The 21,037-nt window shown below is 40.9% G+C and overlaps 1 protein-coding gene across 1 annotated transcript in view; it reads left to right on the top strand.

The window, feature by feature from the left end:
* GNB5 (G protein subunit beta 5) overlaps positions 1-14,616 on the top strand; it is a 51,309-nt gene extending 36,693 nt beyond the window's left edge. The window contains exons 9-11 of the mRNA XM_056572325.1: positions 3,873-3,969; positions 9,159-9,325; positions 10,522-14,616. Of these exons, the coding sequence (XP_056428300.1) occupies positions 3,873-3,969; positions 9,159-9,325; positions 10,522-10,533 (276 nt within the window). The 3' untranslated portion in view covers positions 10,534-14,616. The remainder of the gene's footprint in view (positions 1-3,872; positions 3,970-9,158; positions 9,326-10,521) is intronic.
* The last annotated feature ends 6,421 nt before the right edge of the window (positions 14,617-21,037 follow it).

The following is a 21,037-nucleotide window of genomic DNA, read 5'->3' as shown; positions in this document are numbered from 1 at the left end:
TCAGCACGAAAAATCGTGCTGAAAAACTCGGCTTATACTTGAGTATATACGGTATGTCCACCATCTTGGCTGATCTGATCCCGGGCGATCAGATCAGCCATTATAAGTACCACACTACCACAGATGCCATGGTCTGTATTGATCACGGCATCTGAGGTGTTAATGGCAGATATCAGTGCGATCACTGATGTTCGCCATTACCGGCAGGTGTGCAGCTGCTGACAGCCGCCGGGGACCCACCGGGAATGAAGCTCCTGTGCTCGCGTCACAGCCACGCCATAAATGTATGTCGCTGTGCACTAAGTGAGGCTATGCAGCACCGTACATTTACGGTACATGTCCTTAAGGGGTTAAAGGTGTAGTCCAGTATAACAAAACGTATGCCCTACGCGCAGGGGATTAACAGAATAAAAATTTCTGGGATCCTTCTACTTACCTAATAAAGCAGTGACATACAGTCAATATGGGGAGCAATATTACAAGCAATGTAAAATAATCCAAAAATTACATATTATTTAAAACAGGATCTTTTTATTAACATTTTTGGTTTATATGTTTGTATATTCCAGTTTTATGCTGACCACTAGAGCAGACACAGTAGGTCCACACTGATAATGCAGATCTCTTGATTCTTTTGCAGTATAGACTGGTACAGTATAAGCAGAGTCATCTCATTATCACTAGAAGGCAAAGAATATATATGGACATTTATCAACAGGTTTAGTCAGGTTTTCTTTACTATAATTGTCGCAAAATTGTCGCAACTGTGACTACGCAATTTTTTGTGCGACATTTTGACTGGAAAGCGAGAAAAGCAAGTTTTCCAAAAATTAACTACGTAGTAATAATTTTAAAATGGACTACGGGTAGTCAGGTATTTATTAACTGCGACAGTCACAACTGCGCAAAAAAAAGTCTCAACAGGGTTAAAAATTGACTAAATTTACTCCAGCTCAAACATGGAGCAGAAAAAGCTACTACCAAAGTAAAAAAGGAAAAATTGCTTACGTGAAAGAAAATTATCAACAGGCTGAAACCAGTTGATAAATAAGTCACACATAAGCAAAAAAAAAAAAAGTAAGGAAAAAATAACTAAAAATAAAGAATACATAAGCAAACATTGATAAATGTCCCTCATAATGACTACTCTATAATACAGCTATGGCTTTGTATTTATCACCCCTGGTCTCTACAATAGGGCTGTATTCCATCTCTTTCTAAAGAATGTAGAAATGAGGTTTCTCAATTGTCCCATTCATTTTAGTCGCCATAAAGTACACACATCCTGATGCGCTGTCTATACAGACAATGCAGAAAGGGTATATCTCTAAAATAGCTGCTCCAAGAAAAGTAAAGAAAAAATAAATAAAAACATTTGAAATAAACTAACACATTATAATTCAGAAGAAACACATAATTTCTCTTCCACGTACTGGCGTTCGGTTCATAAAACCTAAATTAAATACATGAGGCATTCTCTTTAACAATAAGCTGGTATTGAAGAAATGTTTTCCACATTTGGCTTCTTTAGTTCGAATTGCGTGTTACTTATCATCCTCATCCAATAATCAATTGTCCAGTTCTCATGCATTTCATTAAATGCTGTAGGCAAAACTGGTTTTAATTTCATAGTGCAGTTAAGTATAACTCATATTGTGTTCCCAGTAGACGCATTAGGTTAGTGAGTACGTGCTGATAAAAGTGGGGCATTAATATGAAAAAGCTGTCGTGGCGCTGTTATACAGCATGTCCTCATTTACACTCATTAGTTATCCCCTTGATGGTACCTTAAGTGCCCCACTGACTGCCCCCTGGCTACACTGTGTAGAAGTATATCCCTGTAAAGGACAATATATGTTCCGTACCTCTTTACGTACATAGCTTGCATGTTGACGTATAAGTATTAGTACTGGAGGGAATGTTATGTAGAGAAGTGATGCAGTGATGGGCTTATTGAATGGAATCTAATGATAAATGTAATGTATGCTACTCTCTACGGTTGCTAATGTGTCTAATCATATGACAAGAGGGTGATAGGTTGGCGTAGTTTTTAAACGTCTGCCTTACACTGGGGTTATTGTATTGAATACATCCAAGTTAGCATCTGCATTGAGTTTGTATGTGTTTTCTCCAGGGAGAACGGTTTCCTCCATTTTGATAGATTAGATTAACTGGCTTCCAAAGAAACTGGTGCAAATGTGTCCGTACGAGCAAGTGTAGAGAGAGACAGGCTTGGACTGTGTTCACACTTGCATGATCATTTCCGTGTTGAGGATTGACTTAAAGGGGTATTCCAGGCCAAAACTTTTTTTTTATATATCAACTGGCTCCGGAAAGTTAAACAGATTTGTAAATTACTTCTATTAAAAAATCTTAATCCTTCCAATATTTATTAGCTTCTGAAGTTGAGTTGTTGTTTTCTGTCTAACTGCTCTCTGATGACTCACGTCCCGGGAGCTGTGCAGTTCCTATGGGGATATTCTCCCATCATGCACAGCTCCCGGGACGTGACATCATCATTGAGCAGTTAGACAGAAAACTTCAGAAGCTAATAACTATTGGAAGGATTAAGATTTTTTAATAGAAGTAATTTACAAATCTGTTTAACTTTCCGGAGCCAGTTGATATACATAAAAAAAAAATACCCCTTTAAATAGGGTTATTTTGTGGTGTCTGTCATTTTGACTTGAAGAATAGGGCTTAATGCAACTGAATGAATGTGAACAGAGCTGAACTTTTACATTATTGTATATATATAATGGATGATAAATAATAAAATGACTTATTAGTTGCAACGCTAGTACAGTGATCCCTCAACTTACAATGGCCTCAACATACAATAGTTTCAACATACAATGTTTTTTTCTGGACCATTGTAACTTGAAACCAGACTCAACATACAATGCTACAGACAGTCCAGATCTGTGAAACGTGTCACAAATGGAGGAACTGACCAATCAGAATGGGCATTTTACTGGTAAATCACCTGTATTATTGAAGTGCATGCACTGACTGGCTGTCTGGTAGCGCCCCCTACAGTACAGGGAAGAATTACATGTTCTGTACTCTTTACCTGTGCCAGGGTTAGCTGCTCCTCTGGACACCAAGTAAGGGCCGATCCATTTGGGACACTGTGTGTACTGTAGAGGACCCTGAAGAAGCTTCTGTCCTTTACATAAACCATTGTTTCCCAACCAGGGTGCCTCCAGCTGTTGCAAAACTACAACTCCCAGCATGCCCGGACAGCCAACGGCTGTCCGGGCATGCTGGGAGTTGTAGTTTTGCAACAGCTGGAGGCACCCTGGTTGGGAAACACTGACATATACAGTGATTTACAGCTCCCAGCAGCTATTTATTACTTTTATATGTCAGGATTTGCTTTATCTGTATAAGTTATCTTCTTATTTTTCTTTAATTCTCACTTTTTCCTATTTTTGGATGACATTTTGGGCCTTTAGAACCAATTACCACGTTTCCATAGAGTTATGGTCTCAACATACAATGGTTTCAACATACAATGGTCGTCCTGGAACCAATTAATATTGTAACTTGAGGGACCACTGTATCTTCGATAATTAGTAATATTTCCAACTGTTGTTGCATTAGTATATTAATACAATATATCAAATCAATTTTATCCTGAAGTCAAAATCCACAAGAGATATAAGTTCCCTCAAGAATCTATGATTATTGTTAGGAAATCTATTGAGCATTTTTCTTAGTAATATCTGTAAAAGGTAGATGACAACCAACGAGGCCGCCAGCCACCAGTCATTTAAACTGTGCTAAAACAAGTTTCAGAATGTTAAGGGTGACATTGACAGAACCCTACTGATGTCTGTTAACATGATCCTCATGTATCTTATTTACAGTGTCGTATGTATGATCTGCGAGCGGATAGAGAAGTCGCCATCTATTCTAAAGAGAGCATCATTTTTGGAGCATCAAGTGTTGATTTCTCTCTTAGTGGTTAGTGGCACTTTTTTCTTACCTACTTTTTATTCTAAAAAATGTATATAATATTCTGTCTAGTAAAAAAAAATGAATTATCTAATATTTTGTCATTTTTTTCTATTGTATCCCTTTCTGGGATTACTGGATGACAAGAATTAGAGTATTAAAATGTCTACCTATTAAGTAATACAAGAGCAGGGGACATAGGGCTGATTTATATGGAAGACACAAGTTAAAGGGGTACTCCGGCCCTAAGACATCTTATCCCCTATCTAAAGGATAGGGGATAATACATCTGACCGCGAGGGTCCCACCGCTGGGGACCCCTGCGATCTTGCATTCGGCACCCACCTCTTTGAGCTGCACGCCGCGCCTCCAGCTCACAAACTGCCGGGTGGCGACCATGGGGCCGGATGCAAGTCTACGGGAGGGGGCATGACGGCCGGGGATGCAATGGCCAGGGATATTATTACCGAGTTTACAGCACAAATGCCGTATGTGAAATACCTGAAAACATGCATCAACACAGCAGCAGTCTCCCGTAACAAAGACTGTGTAATTGCTGCTCTCTGTTTCCAACAATATAAATGACACAATCTGCACATTCCAGTGGAATCCTCCTTGCTAACATCTACAGGATAAATTGCATTGCATACATACTTTTATATATGATTACTTCTATTTTATAGCATTATGTGTTTCTTGGAAACCATCCAGTGTCTGGAGGCTCAAGATAATGACTAGAAGATAAGTAGAAATCCCTACAAGCTACAATTTCCACTAAAGTAAAAATAACCAGTAATTATAAGTCCATGCGTAATGTTATTCTATGGTGTTCCCAGACTCCTGAATGGCAACCGTGGGATACAGTACATCCAGGGCTGGATTAAGGTTCGTGTCGGACCCCTTTCTACCTCTGGAACCTAACCCAGCCCCAGCTCCTATTAGGCCAGGATGTATAAGCCCACTAAGTTCCCAAGTGGTTGGATGCCCCAGGGTTTGCTTAAAGGGGTACTCTGGCCCTAAGACAACGTATCCCCTATCCAAAGGATAGGGGATAGAATGTCTGACTGCGGGGGTGCCGCCGCTGGGGACCCAAGCAAAATCTTGCATTCGGCACCCACCTCTTTGAGCTGCATGCCACGCTGCCAGCTCACAAACTGCCGGGTGCCAAATATGGGGCCGGAGTCCGGGCCCGTGTGACATCACGCCCCGCCCCTGCAAGTCTATGGGAGGGGGCGGGGCATGACATCACATGGGGACAGATTCGTGACGTCATGATACTCCGGCCCCGTGGTCGGCAGTTTGTGAGCTGGCAACGTGGTGTGCAGCTCAAAGAGGTGGGTGCCGAATGCAAGATTTTGCATGGATAGGGGATAAGATGTCTTAGGGCCGAAGTACCCCTTTAAGTAAACCCTGGGGCATCCAACCACTTGGGAACTTAGTGGGCTTAAACAACCTATCCAACTAATGGCCATTCCTATCTGAAGAGGTAACCAGGCATCTGTTTATCTGAAGTCTAATTGAGTTGCTGGCTCGGATGTCTTTATAACTTGCATGGACTTCAGTGGAGAGGACCCCATACATCCTGGCCTCCTTTTCTATACGTGCTGTAATAGGAGCTGGGGCTGGGTTAGGTTCCAGAGGTAGAAAGGGGTCCAACACGAACCTTAATCCAGCCCTGGATTTACTGTATCACACGGTTGCCATTCAGAAGTCTGGGAACACCATAGAATAACATTACGCATGGACTTATAATTACTGGTTATTTTTACTTTAGTGGAGATTGTAGCTTGTAGGGATTTCTACTTATCTTCTAGTCATTATCTTGAGCCTTCAGACACTGGATGGTTTCCAAGAAACACATAATGCTATAAAATAGAAGTAATCATATATAAAAGTATGTATGCAATGCAATTTATCCTGTAGATGTTAGCAAGGAGGATTCCACTGGAATGTGCAGATTGTGTCATTTATATTGTTGGAAACAGAGAGCAGCAATTACACTGTCATTGTTACCAGAGACTGCTGTGTTGATGCATGTTTTCAGGTATTTCACATACGGCTTTTGTGCTGTAAGCTCGGTAATAATATCCCTGGCCATTGCATCCAGTCAGCACTTCTGATTTACTTACAAAACAGTTGTTAACAGTCTGACTGGTACTGGATGGCAGGAAAATGCCAGTGCAATGCTTTATAGGGATGTGTTACTGCTGGGCTTCAGATAGCCTTCACATACTGGAATAGAGAGAAGCGCCTTCCCGTAATGATGAATCACAACACGTCAATGGATGGCACTCAGTGGGTGGATTAGGGCATAGGGGCTTATTTATCAAGAGGGTTTTTTCAAGAAATTTTGTGTCTGGTTTTCTCTTATTTGTTTGTATTTTGCTACAAATGTATTAAAATGTCTTCCAGAGGTTGATACATTAGTTGCAAATCATGCAGCACTCCCTGTCAGAAAACTGGATTGTGTAATGTCAGATTTATCATTAGATATGTCTGGATAAGTCTACTCCTCGATAGTATGCCAACCTGTATATGCCTTCCATAGTAGAGTTCAAGCAAATTGGAGGATATCCTTTCAAAAACTGCATTTCTCCATTAACTTCACATGCAAAAAGTACACCAGAGAGTTTCAACCCAATATATCTGCTCTACAAGCGCTCCTAAAGGGGCAGTTATTATTACAATTATTTTTCATCTGCTTGAAAAGTGTAATATTCCACATCGCTAGAAAAACTCATACAGTTTAAGTGAACGGGTTAAGCTGACACGTCAGAGCTGCTGTTTACCGTTGGCAGCAGTAAGGATTAAAGAGGTTTTTAAATCAACTGGTGCCAAAAAGTTAAACAGATTTGGCACGAAAACAGCAAAAGAAAAAACAAAAACCTGACATTTAATTTTACAGCCGTAACCAACAGCTGAAAGAAACAGACCGTAAACAGAAGTAAAGAACGGCTGAAAAAACTTGTGTGAACAGAAAATAAGGCTGAAAATGAGTGAACATAGCCCTATAGTGATTTAAAGGGGTACTCCGACCCTGAGACATCTTATCCCCTATTGCGGGGGTCCCACCGCTGGGGACCCCCGCAATCTCTCATGCAGGACCCACCTGTCTCAGCTGCACAGAGCGATGACCACCCTGTGTCTGAAGACTCACAACCACGGGGCCGGAGAATCGTGACATCACAACTCCGCCCCCTTGTGACGTCACGCCCTGTGGTCGTGAGTCTTCAGACACGGAGCGATCATCGCTCTGTGCAGCTGAGACAGGTGGGTGCTGCATGAGAGATTGCGGGGGTCCCCAAAGGTGGGACCCCCGTGATCAGACATCTTATCACCTATCCTTTGGATAGAGGATAAGCTGTCTTAGGGCCGGAGTACCCCTTTAACACTGTAGTTTTGTGGTGCGGTTTCCTTCTTGCTGATCACTGCCTGGCTTTTGATAAAAAAAAAAAAAAAATGACAAAAATCCCAGAAGTGTTTTTTCTAAATCTGAGAGTTTGGTACGATGTATTCTCTGGATTGCTGGAATCTAGGCAATACAATCAATTTAAAGGAGAACTTTGGTGAAAATGTACTTATTCTCTTTCCACAGGATAAGGGATAAGTAGCTGATCATGGGGGTTCCAACCGCTGGTATCCCCTGTAGACGGCATGCGCTCCATTCATTTCTATGGGAGCGCCGATGATGCCTGAGTGCTGTACTGATGAAATGAATGGAGCGTGTGCCAGCTGCAGCACGCACTCCTCACTGAACACCGGAAGGTTAAACAGATTTGTAAATTACTTCTATTAAAAAATCTTAATCCTTCCAGTACTTATCAGCTGCTGTTATGATCCACAGGAAGTTCTTTTCTTTTTGAATGAGAGAACTTTGGTGAAAGGAGAACTTTGGCGAAAACTAGCAGGTTAGGTTTTCCATGGGGATTTGCTCCTACTCTGGTCAGTTCCTAAAATGGACAGAGGTGTCAGCAGAGAGCACTGTGGTCAGGCAGAAAGAAAATTCAAAAATAAAAGAACTTCATGTGGATCATAACAGCAGCTGATAAGTACTGTAAGGATTAATATTTTAATAAAAGTAATTTACAAATCTGTTTAACCATCTGGCACCAGTTGATTTAAAAAAATGTTTTTTTAGTGGAGTACCCCTTTAAGGCCCCTTTCACACAGCAGAATTTCCAGCTGGAAAAATTCTGTCCAGAAGTTCCACAGGCAGCAGGCACCAACAGGACATGCCAGTGCCAAGACTGCTTGGAACTCCACGGTCTTTATAGACAGCAAAGCATTTACGAATGGATTTCATAGACAGAATTGACATGTACATTCTTTCTGTGCAGTCCAGAATTTGAATTTCAGCTGCAGATGTTCCTGCTGCAGAAATTCTGCTGTTTGCATGGTGCAGCAGAATCCCATAGAAAACAATGGGAGTCTGCTGCAACAGAATTTCAGAGCTGAATTTTTCTGCTTGATTCTGCTTAGAAATTCCTCTGTGTCAATGAGGCATAAGTGACTGCTTTACACATCTTGTGCGTTTTTCCTTTGTGTATACCATGAAAAAGTAATGTATACAAGTATGTTATGCTATTTTAATACAATGTCATGTAGTGGCTTTGTGCTTTAAGCTCTTGGGTAGTGGCTTTGTGCCTTAGACTCATGGGTTGCTTAGACTGGCGGGCCAGGTTGCTTGGCAGTTCTGCCATGACCTGTCACAGTAGCTGGTGATGGTCATTTCTCAGCTACCTGGAGGAGCTGCCCATGTCAACATTAGCTGAGGAAGAGCCTGGCCCTGACCGGTGATGCTGGAACACTGTACCACAATGCTGATTAGAGGGGAAAAGAGGAGGTGATATGCTGTATAGTGCATCAATTCATGTGCTTTTGGGGGACCCATAGGTGAGAGGTGTCAGTCGTAGATGAAGGCTACAGCTGGGACTTATAGGTATTGCCATTCCAAATTAGATCTAAAGTAAATAGGGAGATCAGCAGTCCTGAGCCCTTATGAGTAGCCTGGATCGTCCAGTGCTGAGGTGCAGTGGACTGGACAGTAGTTATTGGAGGGATCAGAGTTATAACTAAAATGTAAGTAATGCATTATGTTTAGAAACAACACAATATGCACCATATTAATCCCAAGATAGAACGGACGCACTACCCTTGAATTGTTACACATATTGTGATAACCCATATTTTTGTTTCAGGTCGTTTGTTATTTGCTGGGTACAATGACTACACAATCAATGTGTGGGATGTCCTAAAGGGAAGTAGGGTCTCCATCTTGTTTGGTCATGAGAACAGGGTCAGCACTTTACGTGTGTCTCCAGATGGAACAGCATTTTCCTCAGGATCATGGGATCACACACTAAGAGTAAGTTCCTTTTTTTGTTACTCCACTCTTCATATTAACCCCTTAAGGATGCAGGACGTAAATGTACGTCCTGGTGATGTGGTACTTAACGCAACAAGACGTACATTTAAGTCCCATACATAACCGCGAGCATCAGAGCGATGCTCGGGTTATGCGCGGCAGGTCCCGGTTGCTGATAGCAGCCAGAGACCCACCAGTAATGGCCAACATCCGCGATCGCGCAGATGTCCGCCATTAACCCCTCAGATGCCGTGATCAAGACAGATCAGGGCATCTGCGGTGCAGCGGTCACTAAAATGGATGATGGAATCACCCGCATTGCTGACGCAGCGATCCGATCATCCAGAACGGCAGACGGAGGTCCCCTCACCTGGCTCCGCTGCCTTCCACAAGTCTTCTGCTCTGGTCTGCGATCCAACAGACCAGAGCAGAAGATGACCGATAATACTGATCAGTGCTATGTCCTATGCATAGCACTGAACAGTATTAGCAATCAAATGATTGCAATAAATAGTCCCCTATGGGGACTATTAAAGTGTAAAAATAAAAGTAAAAAAAATAAAAGTAAAAAAAATTTGAAAAGCCCCCTCCCCGATAAAACATAAATTGTCCCATTTTCCCTATTCCATCCCTAAAAAGTGTTTAAAAAAAACTTTAATATTCATATTTGGTATCGCCGCATGCATAAATATCTGAACTATGAAAATATAACGTTAATGATACCGTACAGTGAACGGCGTGAACGTAAAAAAAAGTAAATATTTGCTCCTTTTTATAACATTTTATTCCCAAAAAAAAATGATAAAAAATGTATAAAAAGTTTTATATAAGCATATATGGTATAAAAAAAATTACAGATCACGGCGCAAAAAAAGAGCCCTCATACGGAAAAATGAAAAAGCTATAGGTCTTCAAAATAGGGGGATTTTAAACGTACTAATTTGGTTAACCTAATTTGAAACCTATGGGTAATACATGTGACCATTTTATTAAGTAAACCTCACTGTTGTGTAAGTTTGTGCAGCTTCCCCGTTTCCTCCTACTAAAATATGCAATTGCTGGTTGAGTAGTGGTGGTTATATATTCGGGCTCAGCATCGCATCAGGTGGGGAGTTATATTTTAGGTGGGGAGTTATATTTCAGGATACACATCACTGTTGTAATAATTTTACCATATTTCTCTATTTTTTCCACAGATCTGGGCGTAAATCCAAATTAAGAAAACATAGAATCTTGAAGGACTCTTCAGTCTCACTGTACTAGAAAAATGAAGCAGGTTCCTCCTATGGAAACTTGTTGTTTTGTAGCATATTACTGTCCTCAAGGTTTACACGTACTACTGAAAATGACTAGGTTCTGCTCCTGCTAAATAAAGGTATCCATTGTATTCATATAAAGGTCAGACCCTAATGAAATCTATTGGCTTGCTTGGATCAGATGATTCAGATAATAATATAAAGGTAGATGAACACTTGAAGACATTTACTGAAAACTGAAGTTAGCGAAACCTCTTTCCAGGCCAAAGGGCTCCTAACCTCCACTTGATATTCTATTCCATTGGTTTCCCAAATGGCTACATTGTGTCAAAATATTGCACTATGTTTAATCAGTTTTGCTGCGTGGAATGGTTTATGTTTCTGTTACCTTTGGAATGTTAGTTGCGTTTTGTACAGTGAATAAGCTATTATTGGATCTAGTTGGCTTTCTTGACAGCTATGGAATAGACCGTGGTTAATCTCCATCTTTTGTTTACTATTAGTAGAGACTTGTTCCCTTTCCAGGACAAAATGACTTGTACCTGAACTGCATTGGCCTGCTTATAGACTTTACAACCCTTTATATTCTGTTTAAAGAATTTACTCATATCCATTTTCTCCTTCACAGTATGATGTGGTACATGAAGCCACATACAAAACTGGTAAATGTATCAGAAAGTTCATGATAAAAGATAAAGACTTAGCTCGTATTGCTTACACAGTGACCCCCCGACCTACGATGGCCCCGACATACGATCATTTCAACATACGATGGCCTCTCAGAGGCCATCGCATGTTGAAGGCAGCATCAACATACGATGCTTTTGTATATCGCATAAACGGCTATCCGGCAGCGCAGACTTCTTCACCTGCCACCGGATAGCTGTTTACGGTGCCCCGTGTGGTCCACTGACGATCACTTACCTGTCCTCGGGGCTCCGGCAAATCCTCTTCGGGATCCTCTCCATCGTCGGCGCTCTCCATTGTCATCATCTCGTCGCTGCGCACGCCGTCCCGTCATCCAATAGGAGCGGCGTGTGTAGCGACGTGATGGCGGCGACGGAGAGCGAGGATGCCGAGGAAGCAGAGGCCTTGCCGGAGCGTTGGGGACACCATGGGGACGCGGCAACAGCGATGGAGGGTGACATCCAGGGCAGCAGTGACGAGCGGTGACGGTCCGGAGCGGCAGGGACAGGTGAGTACAACTTCCTATACCAATGGTCTTCAACCTGCGGACCTCCAGATGTTGCAACGTTGCAATGTTACAGCCAACGGCTGTCCGGGCATGCTGGGTGTTGTAGTTTTGCAACATCCGGAGGTCCGCAGGTTGTAGACCCCTGTCCTATACTTTGCATTGCACGGATCCCTCAACATACGATGGTTTCAACAAACGATGGTCCATTTGGAACGGATTACCATCGTATGTTGAGGGACCACTGTATGTGTAAAGGATCCAATAGAGTGATGGTATGATTTAGGTTATTCACCTAAATCCAGTCAATCTAACTGTTAAGATGGGTGACAATAATTGTCATAGAAAGCATTTAGCATTATGTAGCACATTCTCTGTTTTCTATACATGAAAGTTATAGATACGGTTGATCTTCTAATCTATATTTACTGATATTCATGTGTCTGCATTAAAAGAGACTATAAGTAACATGGTGTCCTGTATCACATTGGCACAGGGACCCATAGCACGAGTAGTAGACCTACAGCACGATTGGTTAATATCAGAGTCAATGGCCCTGATTTATCAATCTGCCTTAGACCAAAAAGTCTGGTATTCGGTTTTCCCATAACAACCAATCACAGCTCAGCTTTCATATCTTAACGAGCTCTGGTAAAATGAAAGCTGAGCTGTGATTGGTTGCTACTGGCAACATGCATAAAATCATAGAGATAACATAGCTTTGTGTCAACCGCAATCTCTAAGGACATGTATGATTTCAGTATTGAGTGATCATTAAGCTTATTATTAAAATTTAGGAAATTATGGAATATATAGAGTACTATATATTATAATATGTTACTGTTTGTTTGAGTGAACACCAAGTGCTGAAGCCACAGGCTTCTAAGCATTACATATATAGCGTGTTCCACTTACATTCACAAACTATAGTGAGTATGATGCTCTGTGAAACTAAAAAACATGTAAATGTAGTATGTATAATACCTGTATTATTAGATAGCATATTTTGTTGGAGAATCGACAAGCAATACCTTATAAATTCTCAGGCTGAAAGTAGAAATCGCATTCCTTTTCACATGGTTAGTGAAAATATACCTACCTGTCAGTGAGTCAAAACTACAATATACAGCGCCTCTACAGCCAAATATTTAAATATTTGCATGTGCCCGTTTTCTTAGACTACCTAATATCTGATTCAGGTCGCAGTTTGTTCTCTAGTGCTGATCTTTCTACTCTGTACTGCAGATGCAGTAATAAGGTGCTACCATTCTGAAGGCTATGGGGGCCATTGGGAAGTCTTTTAGTCACCAAGTTACCCATTTACATGCAAGTATACATGGACCCTTCTCTGATCTCTCCTCTTTACACTCCTTTTCTGTCAGTCTTGTGTATCGTACTGCCATAGTCTTCTGAGGCTTCTTTAGTAGTACACAAGGGAGAAGCATTACTTTGCTCGTGTCTAGTTTAAAGTCCTGTGAGACGTTCAATGGTTAAATTAAAAAAAATTGTGTTAGTATATTTCACACACTAATATTAATAGTGAATGCACTGCTTGAGATATGCTTTAAGATGTGTAAGAAAGTAGCCTTAGCTTTCAGTCTTCTTTACTTACAGCCTAGATATCATAGAGAATAGCAGGAGCCGCACTCACCATGGAAACATCCACTTAAACGGGTACTCCGCCCCTAGACATCTTATCCTTTATCCAAAGGATAGGGCATAAGATGTCTGATCGCAGGGGTCCCACCACTGAGGACCCCTGCGATCCCGGGTGCGGCACCCCAGACATTTGGTGCACGGAGTAAACTTTGCTCCGTGCCGGTTGACTGTCGATGCGGAGGCTTATGACAGCACAGGCGTGCCCCGCTCTTGACGTCACGGCCACACACCCTCAATGCAAGCCTATGGGAGGGGGTGTGATGTCCGTCACGCCCCCTCCCATAGACTTGCATTGAGGGGGCGTGATCATGATGTCACGAGCCTCCGCCACTGCACCCGATGCTCTAAACTGGTGCAGCAGGGAGTTCGCAGGGGGTCCCCAGCAGCGGGACCTCCGCGATCAAACATCTTATCCTCTATCCTTTGGATAGGTTATAAGATGTCTAGGGGCGGAGTACCCCTTTAACCTTGGATTGATCAAACTTTCCATTGACAATATCTATTTACTTATTAACAAATCAGTTTTGAGCTAACATTTACTTATGTGCCAGGAATGTGGACTCTGATAGTAGTGGAATGAATGAGATTATTCTTTGGTTGTGTCATCAGAAAACTGTAAACTTTTACTTTTTGTCGGTCATTTGCATATTATGTACAGTATGTCCTTTGTAAAGCACAATAATTTATCTATAGAAATATGTGGTATGCAGTATTCCAGGAAGACAGATACAAATCAGCTATATACCACCCTTTAAAAAGGTGTCTGCTGCTTTACATAGGTACTGATCACAAGGACATTGTGTTGTGTTTGGGATGTCAGTAAGACAATGCAACAATCAGGACAAGCTAAATATAAAGTACTATACACTGCTCTTAACAAGGGGCAGCAGTACGTGTGCACATTGAGATATAGAGTGAGGACATATTATTCCTCAAGGACATTTATATGGGAAGACATTGTGAGGAAGTTCTTTTCATGGGACTGTATTAAGGGCTATGGTTTTTCTTTTCTTATCATTATTTGCTGCACATAAAATAAGTCTTCACTAGGTAGAAACCTTTGGTAAGATCAGAGTATTACACATCTTGTAACCTCAAAACTGATGTCATTTTATGCATTATTTATTCATCCATTGTAAAAAATCAAAAAAGTGAAGCATGTCCTGAACTTTTTAGTTTTTTTTTTAAATAAGGAAACTGTATTCAGTTCTGTTGTTTCTATTGTTCTGTTGTCTCTATTCATGTAATCACACTCACACTCAGTCACGCCAGTGTGAAGACATAGCCCATGGTCCTGATATAGTCCTCGTCCGTTGGTCATGCCACAGATGTATATACACAGCCAGTGCTACCATATCCTGAATTGAATAGTTCCTTTATAGAATGTAGACAACACCAAAACTGTATTGCACTAGGAGTAGCCTGCCTATGATATTTATTACTTCAAGCTGATGCACTGTTGTATAAATAACACTTGAAAAAAATGTATCTTTGACTTTCTTATATTGTGTCTGGTGTTTATTGTCTGTGACACTAGATATATAGTAGATATGTATAAAAATATTTTACAAATTAATTCAGTATGTCTTTTTTCATTTATCACAACATGCAAACTATCGCTTCTAAAGTTTTTATTATGTAAATTGTCCATATCCAACAACATGTTTCTACAATTAAAGGGGTATTCTGATGTCAAGTAAAAGAATTAAAAATGTATATAGCATTCCTTACCTGGCTGCCTCAGTTCTCAAACCACCAAGAATCAATTTGTTGTGTGCATCTGTAGTTCACTTCTCTATCACTTCAGAAAAAAACTTCTTCCTGGTCGAGCATTTGCTCAATACTACAATTCCCAGAATGCACTGCTTTACAGCCTAGAGCTGCTGCAGAACATTGCTTTACAGAGCAGAACAGTCAGCTGAACCTGCTGTATTCATTCCCTGTCTGTTCCTTTGCCTGTGGCATTGTTCAGCACAAGGCATAATGCTGTGAACGCGTTTTCTTCTTCTCTAACATTCCCAATAAAGATATATATATATATATATATATATATATATATATATATATATATATATATGTTTATATGACAGCAAGATTGTGATGTAGGCTTTAGGGGCTGGTCAGAGATAATGGCATCACTCAGGGGGCGGGACTTGAGCTTAGAGGCAAGATCCAGCCAAGCCGGGAGAGAGGGAAAATCCAGGGAGCTGCTGAAACAATACTCCACTGAACCAACTTCTTGTCAGTGGTTTTTCTGTCAAAACCATGCTGAAGCCAATACAATTTATGATGATAATATATTAGTAAGTCAAATATCTTTGGATGATTTTTTTTTTAAATGCACCTGATACTGGAATACCCCTTTAGGTCTAGTGCAACTGGACAGAGATTGCAGAGAGTCAGGAGGGGGCTGTGCACTTTTCTCTAATAATTCTAATGGTCAGTGGGGGTCTAAACACCCAGACTCGACTGATCAGAACTTTTGACATATCTCTGTGACAAAGGCCCCGAGAAGATCATGCCCATTTGCCATTTAGACTGTAATAAAGCAATGACTGTGACAAGCAATAATGCTTTGGTACATTTAGTATACTTTGTACTTTAGTATAATTGTATGTACAATTAGGTCTGTACACCTCTTAAAGACCTCTTAAAATAAATAAAAAAAATTTTTTTTGCTATTTTAACACTAATAGGTTGCATATATTTATACTTACTGACCAAAGTTTTTATGAAACTTATACTTTCAGATGTCTACTTTATTTTGAAAGCGTTCCTTTTTTTTAATTAACATTTTAAATGAATCAGAAGCCTAACAATTTAACTTGAAATTTTCAAAATCTTTTTTTTATGTGCTATGCAAGGTTTGCAGAAATTTGAAGGTGGTAGAACATAGGAACCCCCCTTCCCCCCCAATGACCCTGCTTTAAAAACTAGACCCCTGAAGGTATTCGCTAGGGGCTACAGTGAGTATTTTAACACCATAGTGTTTTTGGCAGGAATTATTACACAGTCAGTGTTAAAAATGTGAAATTTGCTTTTTTTTTTTTTTACAAATGCATCATTTGTGGGACATATTTATTGTACATCGCTTCTGATATTGAAAGAAATGCACCCTTTATGTTATTGAGCTGCTCGGCCTGTGTTTGAAAATACCCCGACTTAGGCCATATTTGGTTCCTTGGCCGCGTGGTAGGACCCAGAAGGAGAGGAGCCTGCAAAGGGTTTTAGCTGCCAGAACGATACAGAACCCCCACAAGTGACCCCATTTTGGAAACTACACCCCCTAAAGTATTCATCTAGACCAAAAGTGAGGGCTTTGAGTCCTTTTTGTGTGGCTGGGATGGTTAAAAAATCAGTGGAAATTTTTTTATTTGCTTTTTTTTTTTACAAATGCATTATTTGTGGGAAATATTTTTTGTACATTGCATCTGAAAAGTAGAAAATGCGCCCCATAATTTATTACGCTGTTCATCCCCAGGCTTGAGCAATCAAGCCCCTATTATGCTGATCCATGCAAAGCTATGGCTTTGCAGGGATCAGGGTAAAAGATCAGTGTGTGCAATGTTATAGCCTCCTATGGAGCTATAGCACTGCAAAAAAAGTGAAAAAAAAAAAAAGTTTATAAAGGTAATATAAGCCCTTCCCTAATAAAAGTTTGAATCACCCCCTTTACCCATAAAAAAACTGTGTAAATAAAAAAAATATATGTGGTATTGCCACGTGCGTAAATGTCCGAACTGTAAAAATATATAATTAATTAAACCGCACGGTCAATGGCGTACGCGCTAAAAAATGCCAAAGTCAAAAATAGCGTATTTTTGGTCACTTTTTTATATCATAAAAAAATTAATAAAGAGCGATCAAAAAGTCCGATCAATACAAAAATTGTACCGATAAAAACTTCAGAACACGGTGCAAAAAATGAGCCCTCATACCGACCTGTACACGTAAAAATAAAAAAGTTATAGGGGTCAGAAGATGACAATTTTAAACGTATAAATTGTCCTGCATGTAGTTATGATTTTTTTCAGAAAGAAATACGACAAAATCAAACCTATATAAGTAGGGTATCATTTTAATTGTATGGACCTACAGAATAAAGAGAAGGTGTCATTTTTACCGAAAAAATGCACTGCGTAGAAACGTAAGCCCCCCAAAAAGTTACAAAATCAAATTTTTTCTTCAATTTTGTCGCACAAAGAATTTTTTTTTCCGTTTTGACGTGGATTTTTGGGTAAAATGACTAATGTCACTGCAAAGTAGAATTGGTTGCACAAAAAATAAGCCATAATATGGAGTTTTATGTGCAAAATTTTAAGCGTTATGATTTTTAGAAGGGGATGAGGAAAAAATGAAAATGCAAAAACGGAAAAACGCTGAGTCCTTAAGGGGTTAAGAACACCGACAGAATTAGCACCAGATAAAGAGTAAGCCTAAAGCATTTTTTTTTTTATCTTTTCTTAGGTACACTTTAAGCTTTTTTCTCTTTTGTAGTTTTTCCAGAATACATTTTTCACAAAGCAACAACCAGAGAAATTATCTGGTTACTACAATAGGGAACCTACAGAACCCTCAGCCCTGGATATGTTTTGTTTGTAAGACTTCGTGTAAGTTATCATTGGTAATACATAAGTAAACAGAATAGAGTTAGCAAACATAATGGGGAAACCCACAGAAAAATCAATATTCCGGCTTTCTGGAACTTTTCGTTGATGGAGGACACAAATAGCTGTAACCACAACTACCCAATAAATATATGCTCCAGTAAATGATAAAAGCAGGGAGGGATAAACACATGCCAAAAATCATCGGCAGGAAATAATGGAGAAATAATCCAGTTTATTTCCTCAGGGAATTTAAAGCGCAACTGTCACTAATTTGTACTCCCATAAACTAATCCCAGGATGACAAAGTTGTAAACAATTATAATTCAAGCATACCTTTTCCGGCTATCTAGCAGCTTTGATCAGGTTAAAAATTGCTTTATAAGATGGTCAGCAACAGTCAGTTAGGTGTGGCACCACGCTTATCCCCTATATGTCAGCACTGGGACCGCTGTGTGATTGACACAAAGGTCCCAGCGCATAGACCTCTTATTCTTGTTACATGCAGGTGGCGAGTTTTCTACTGTAGAAGAAGAAACAGTGCCCGTAGAGTGCACACCAGTGATACGATGCGGGCGGCCAGTTTTCACAGCAAGTGCTTGGAGATAAATTTTTATGCATGATACTTCTCCTTTAAAGGGGTACTCCACTGGCCAGCTTTCTGAGCTAAAAGTTAAGAACACTGTTTTCGCACTGCAGGGGTTGGCCACGCCCCTTGTGATGTTATGGTCACGCCCCCTCAATGCAAGTCTATGGGAGGGGGCGTGATGGTAATCACGTCCCCTCCCATAGACTTGCATTGAGGGGGCATAGCTGTGATGTCATAAGGGATGTGGCCGACCCCCGCAGCGCAAAAACAGCATTTGGAACTCCGAATGCTGGCCAGGGGAGTACCCCTTTAAACCGCCCCCAACCCTCCAATAACTTTACTCTTTGCCTGGACATAAAAGTGCCTTGGTCAGTAAAGGGTTTAAAGCGCAACTGTCATGAAATTTTGGTGCAGTAACTTTGTACTGTGTGCAGGTGTACAAAGTGCAGCAATATTTTTACCTCATATTTGCAAGCTTTCATGACTGCAAAAGAGGCTTTATTCAAAGCCACTGACGGTCGATTAGGCGTGGTGCGAGGTACGCGATGCCCCGCCGCCACCACGCTCATCACCACGGCTACCCCGTATGTCCACGCTGGGACCTCTGTCCACGCAGGTCCCAGCGCATGCGCCCTTCAGCTAATCCAACCTGCTCGCTGCTGTGTGCTATCCAGCAAGCTCCCGCCGCCTTCTCAAAGCACTTGCCCAGTGCTAGGTGCAGAGAGCGTGCTTCCTCTCTGCACCTAGTATCAAGAACTAACCTGATTGTACGCTACTCTGCGCAGGCGCACTGAGGAGGAAGACGGCGGCGGGAGCGAGCGCTTGCTGGATGACACACAGCGGCGTGAAGGTTAGATTAGCTGAACGGTGCATGTGCTGGGACCTGTGTGTCATTCACACAGAGGTCCCAGCGCCGACATACGGGGTAGGCGTGGGGGTGGGCGTGGCGGCGGCGGGGCATCGCGTACCTCGCGCCATGTTATCTGACCGCCAGTGGCTTTGAATAAAAGCCTTTTTTGCAGTCATGAAAGCCGCCAAATTTCAGGTAAAAATATTGCTTTACACACCACCTGCACACAGTACAAAGGCTGTGTGCAGGTTATTGCACCAATATTTCATGACAGTTGTGCTTCAACATGGCACAAGTCTTACAGTACTTTTGACAGAAAAATGCATTGCTCTTTGTCATACGGAAAGGTACTTCAAAAATAGAAAAATGTATACAAATTATAGTTTGTCTGCTATCAAACCAAGACCAGGAGAAGAAACTGCAACCATTTTAGTCATTAACACAGTGTTTCCCTACCAGGGTGCCACCAACTGTTGCAAAACTACAACTCCCAGCATGCCCAGACAGCCTATGACTTTCCAGGCATGATGGGAGTTGTACTTTTGCAACAGCTGGAGGCACCCTGGTTGGGAAACAATGTTTCAATAGAACATGCAAATCATGTTTACCAGTATAAAAAGAATGCGATGCATTTCAGGTCTAGCAACATTGTTATGGAGGGCCTTCTGGTATTTGTATTAAGAATAGTAAAATTACTCATTCACAAGGTATTATAAGTTAATATTACTGTATATTATATTGTAAAGGTAAACACATTTTTTTCTTTGTATGTAAGAACATTTGTATTCCTTTTCTTTATTAAGAAAGAAAGCATTAAACAACTAAAGACTAAAATAAAAATACACAAAATATTTGTGCATTCCACATAGAATGTGAAATGGTGCACAAAGTATACAGGGTGTAGCTGCTTTTGTTAACATGATTGTCTTCTTTACTGATATACATAGGAACAGCTTGTTCTTACCACCTGTAAATGTGCCATATTAAGGGGGTACTCTGGGGAAGTAAACCCATAGCCTATTCTTTCCTTTTCACAACCTATTTGATATAGAGCAGTTTCCCCTTTTTCAGTAGTCATTTACATGCAGGGAGTGAGGATAAGATGTCATTTAGCCATTCACCGCTTCTCTGTCCGACTCCCACTCTGAAAGCAGCCCCATAACTTCCTGAGAGACACAGAGTAATGCTTTCTTTAGTGCTAAGAGCTAGAAGGTATGTGCTGCCTCAGCCAATCAAACACTGTATCTCTCAGCTCACAGCAGGAGGGTGGGGTCTGCTCTCAGAGAGGGAGCTGGCTGTCAACAAGAGCAGAGCAGCAGGGACTGTTTTTTATATACACTTCCCAGGAGTACCCCTTTAACACTTTTTTAAGCTAAAATGTTAAAGGGAACATTGCACTTTTCATCTCTGCCACTGTCCATTAATGGAATTCTGTAGTAGTTCAGTCATACATTCAGATAGAGGCAGTTTTGTAACATCAACCTTATTTATTTTGTGTGCTGCTAGTTCTATCAATTCAGCCAGCAATGTGGGCAGTAGACGACCATTTTTTGTGAACT

Source organism: Hyla sarda, chromosome 4 (assembly GCF_029499605.1).
Source record: "Hyla sarda isolate aHylSar1 chromosome 4, aHylSar1.hap1, whole genome shotgun sequence".
In the NCBI taxonomy this organism is placed as follows: Eukaryota; Metazoa; Chordata; class Amphibia; order Anura; family Hylidae; genus Hyla; species Hyla sarda.
This window is presented reverse-complemented; position numbering and strand designations above follow the sequence as displayed.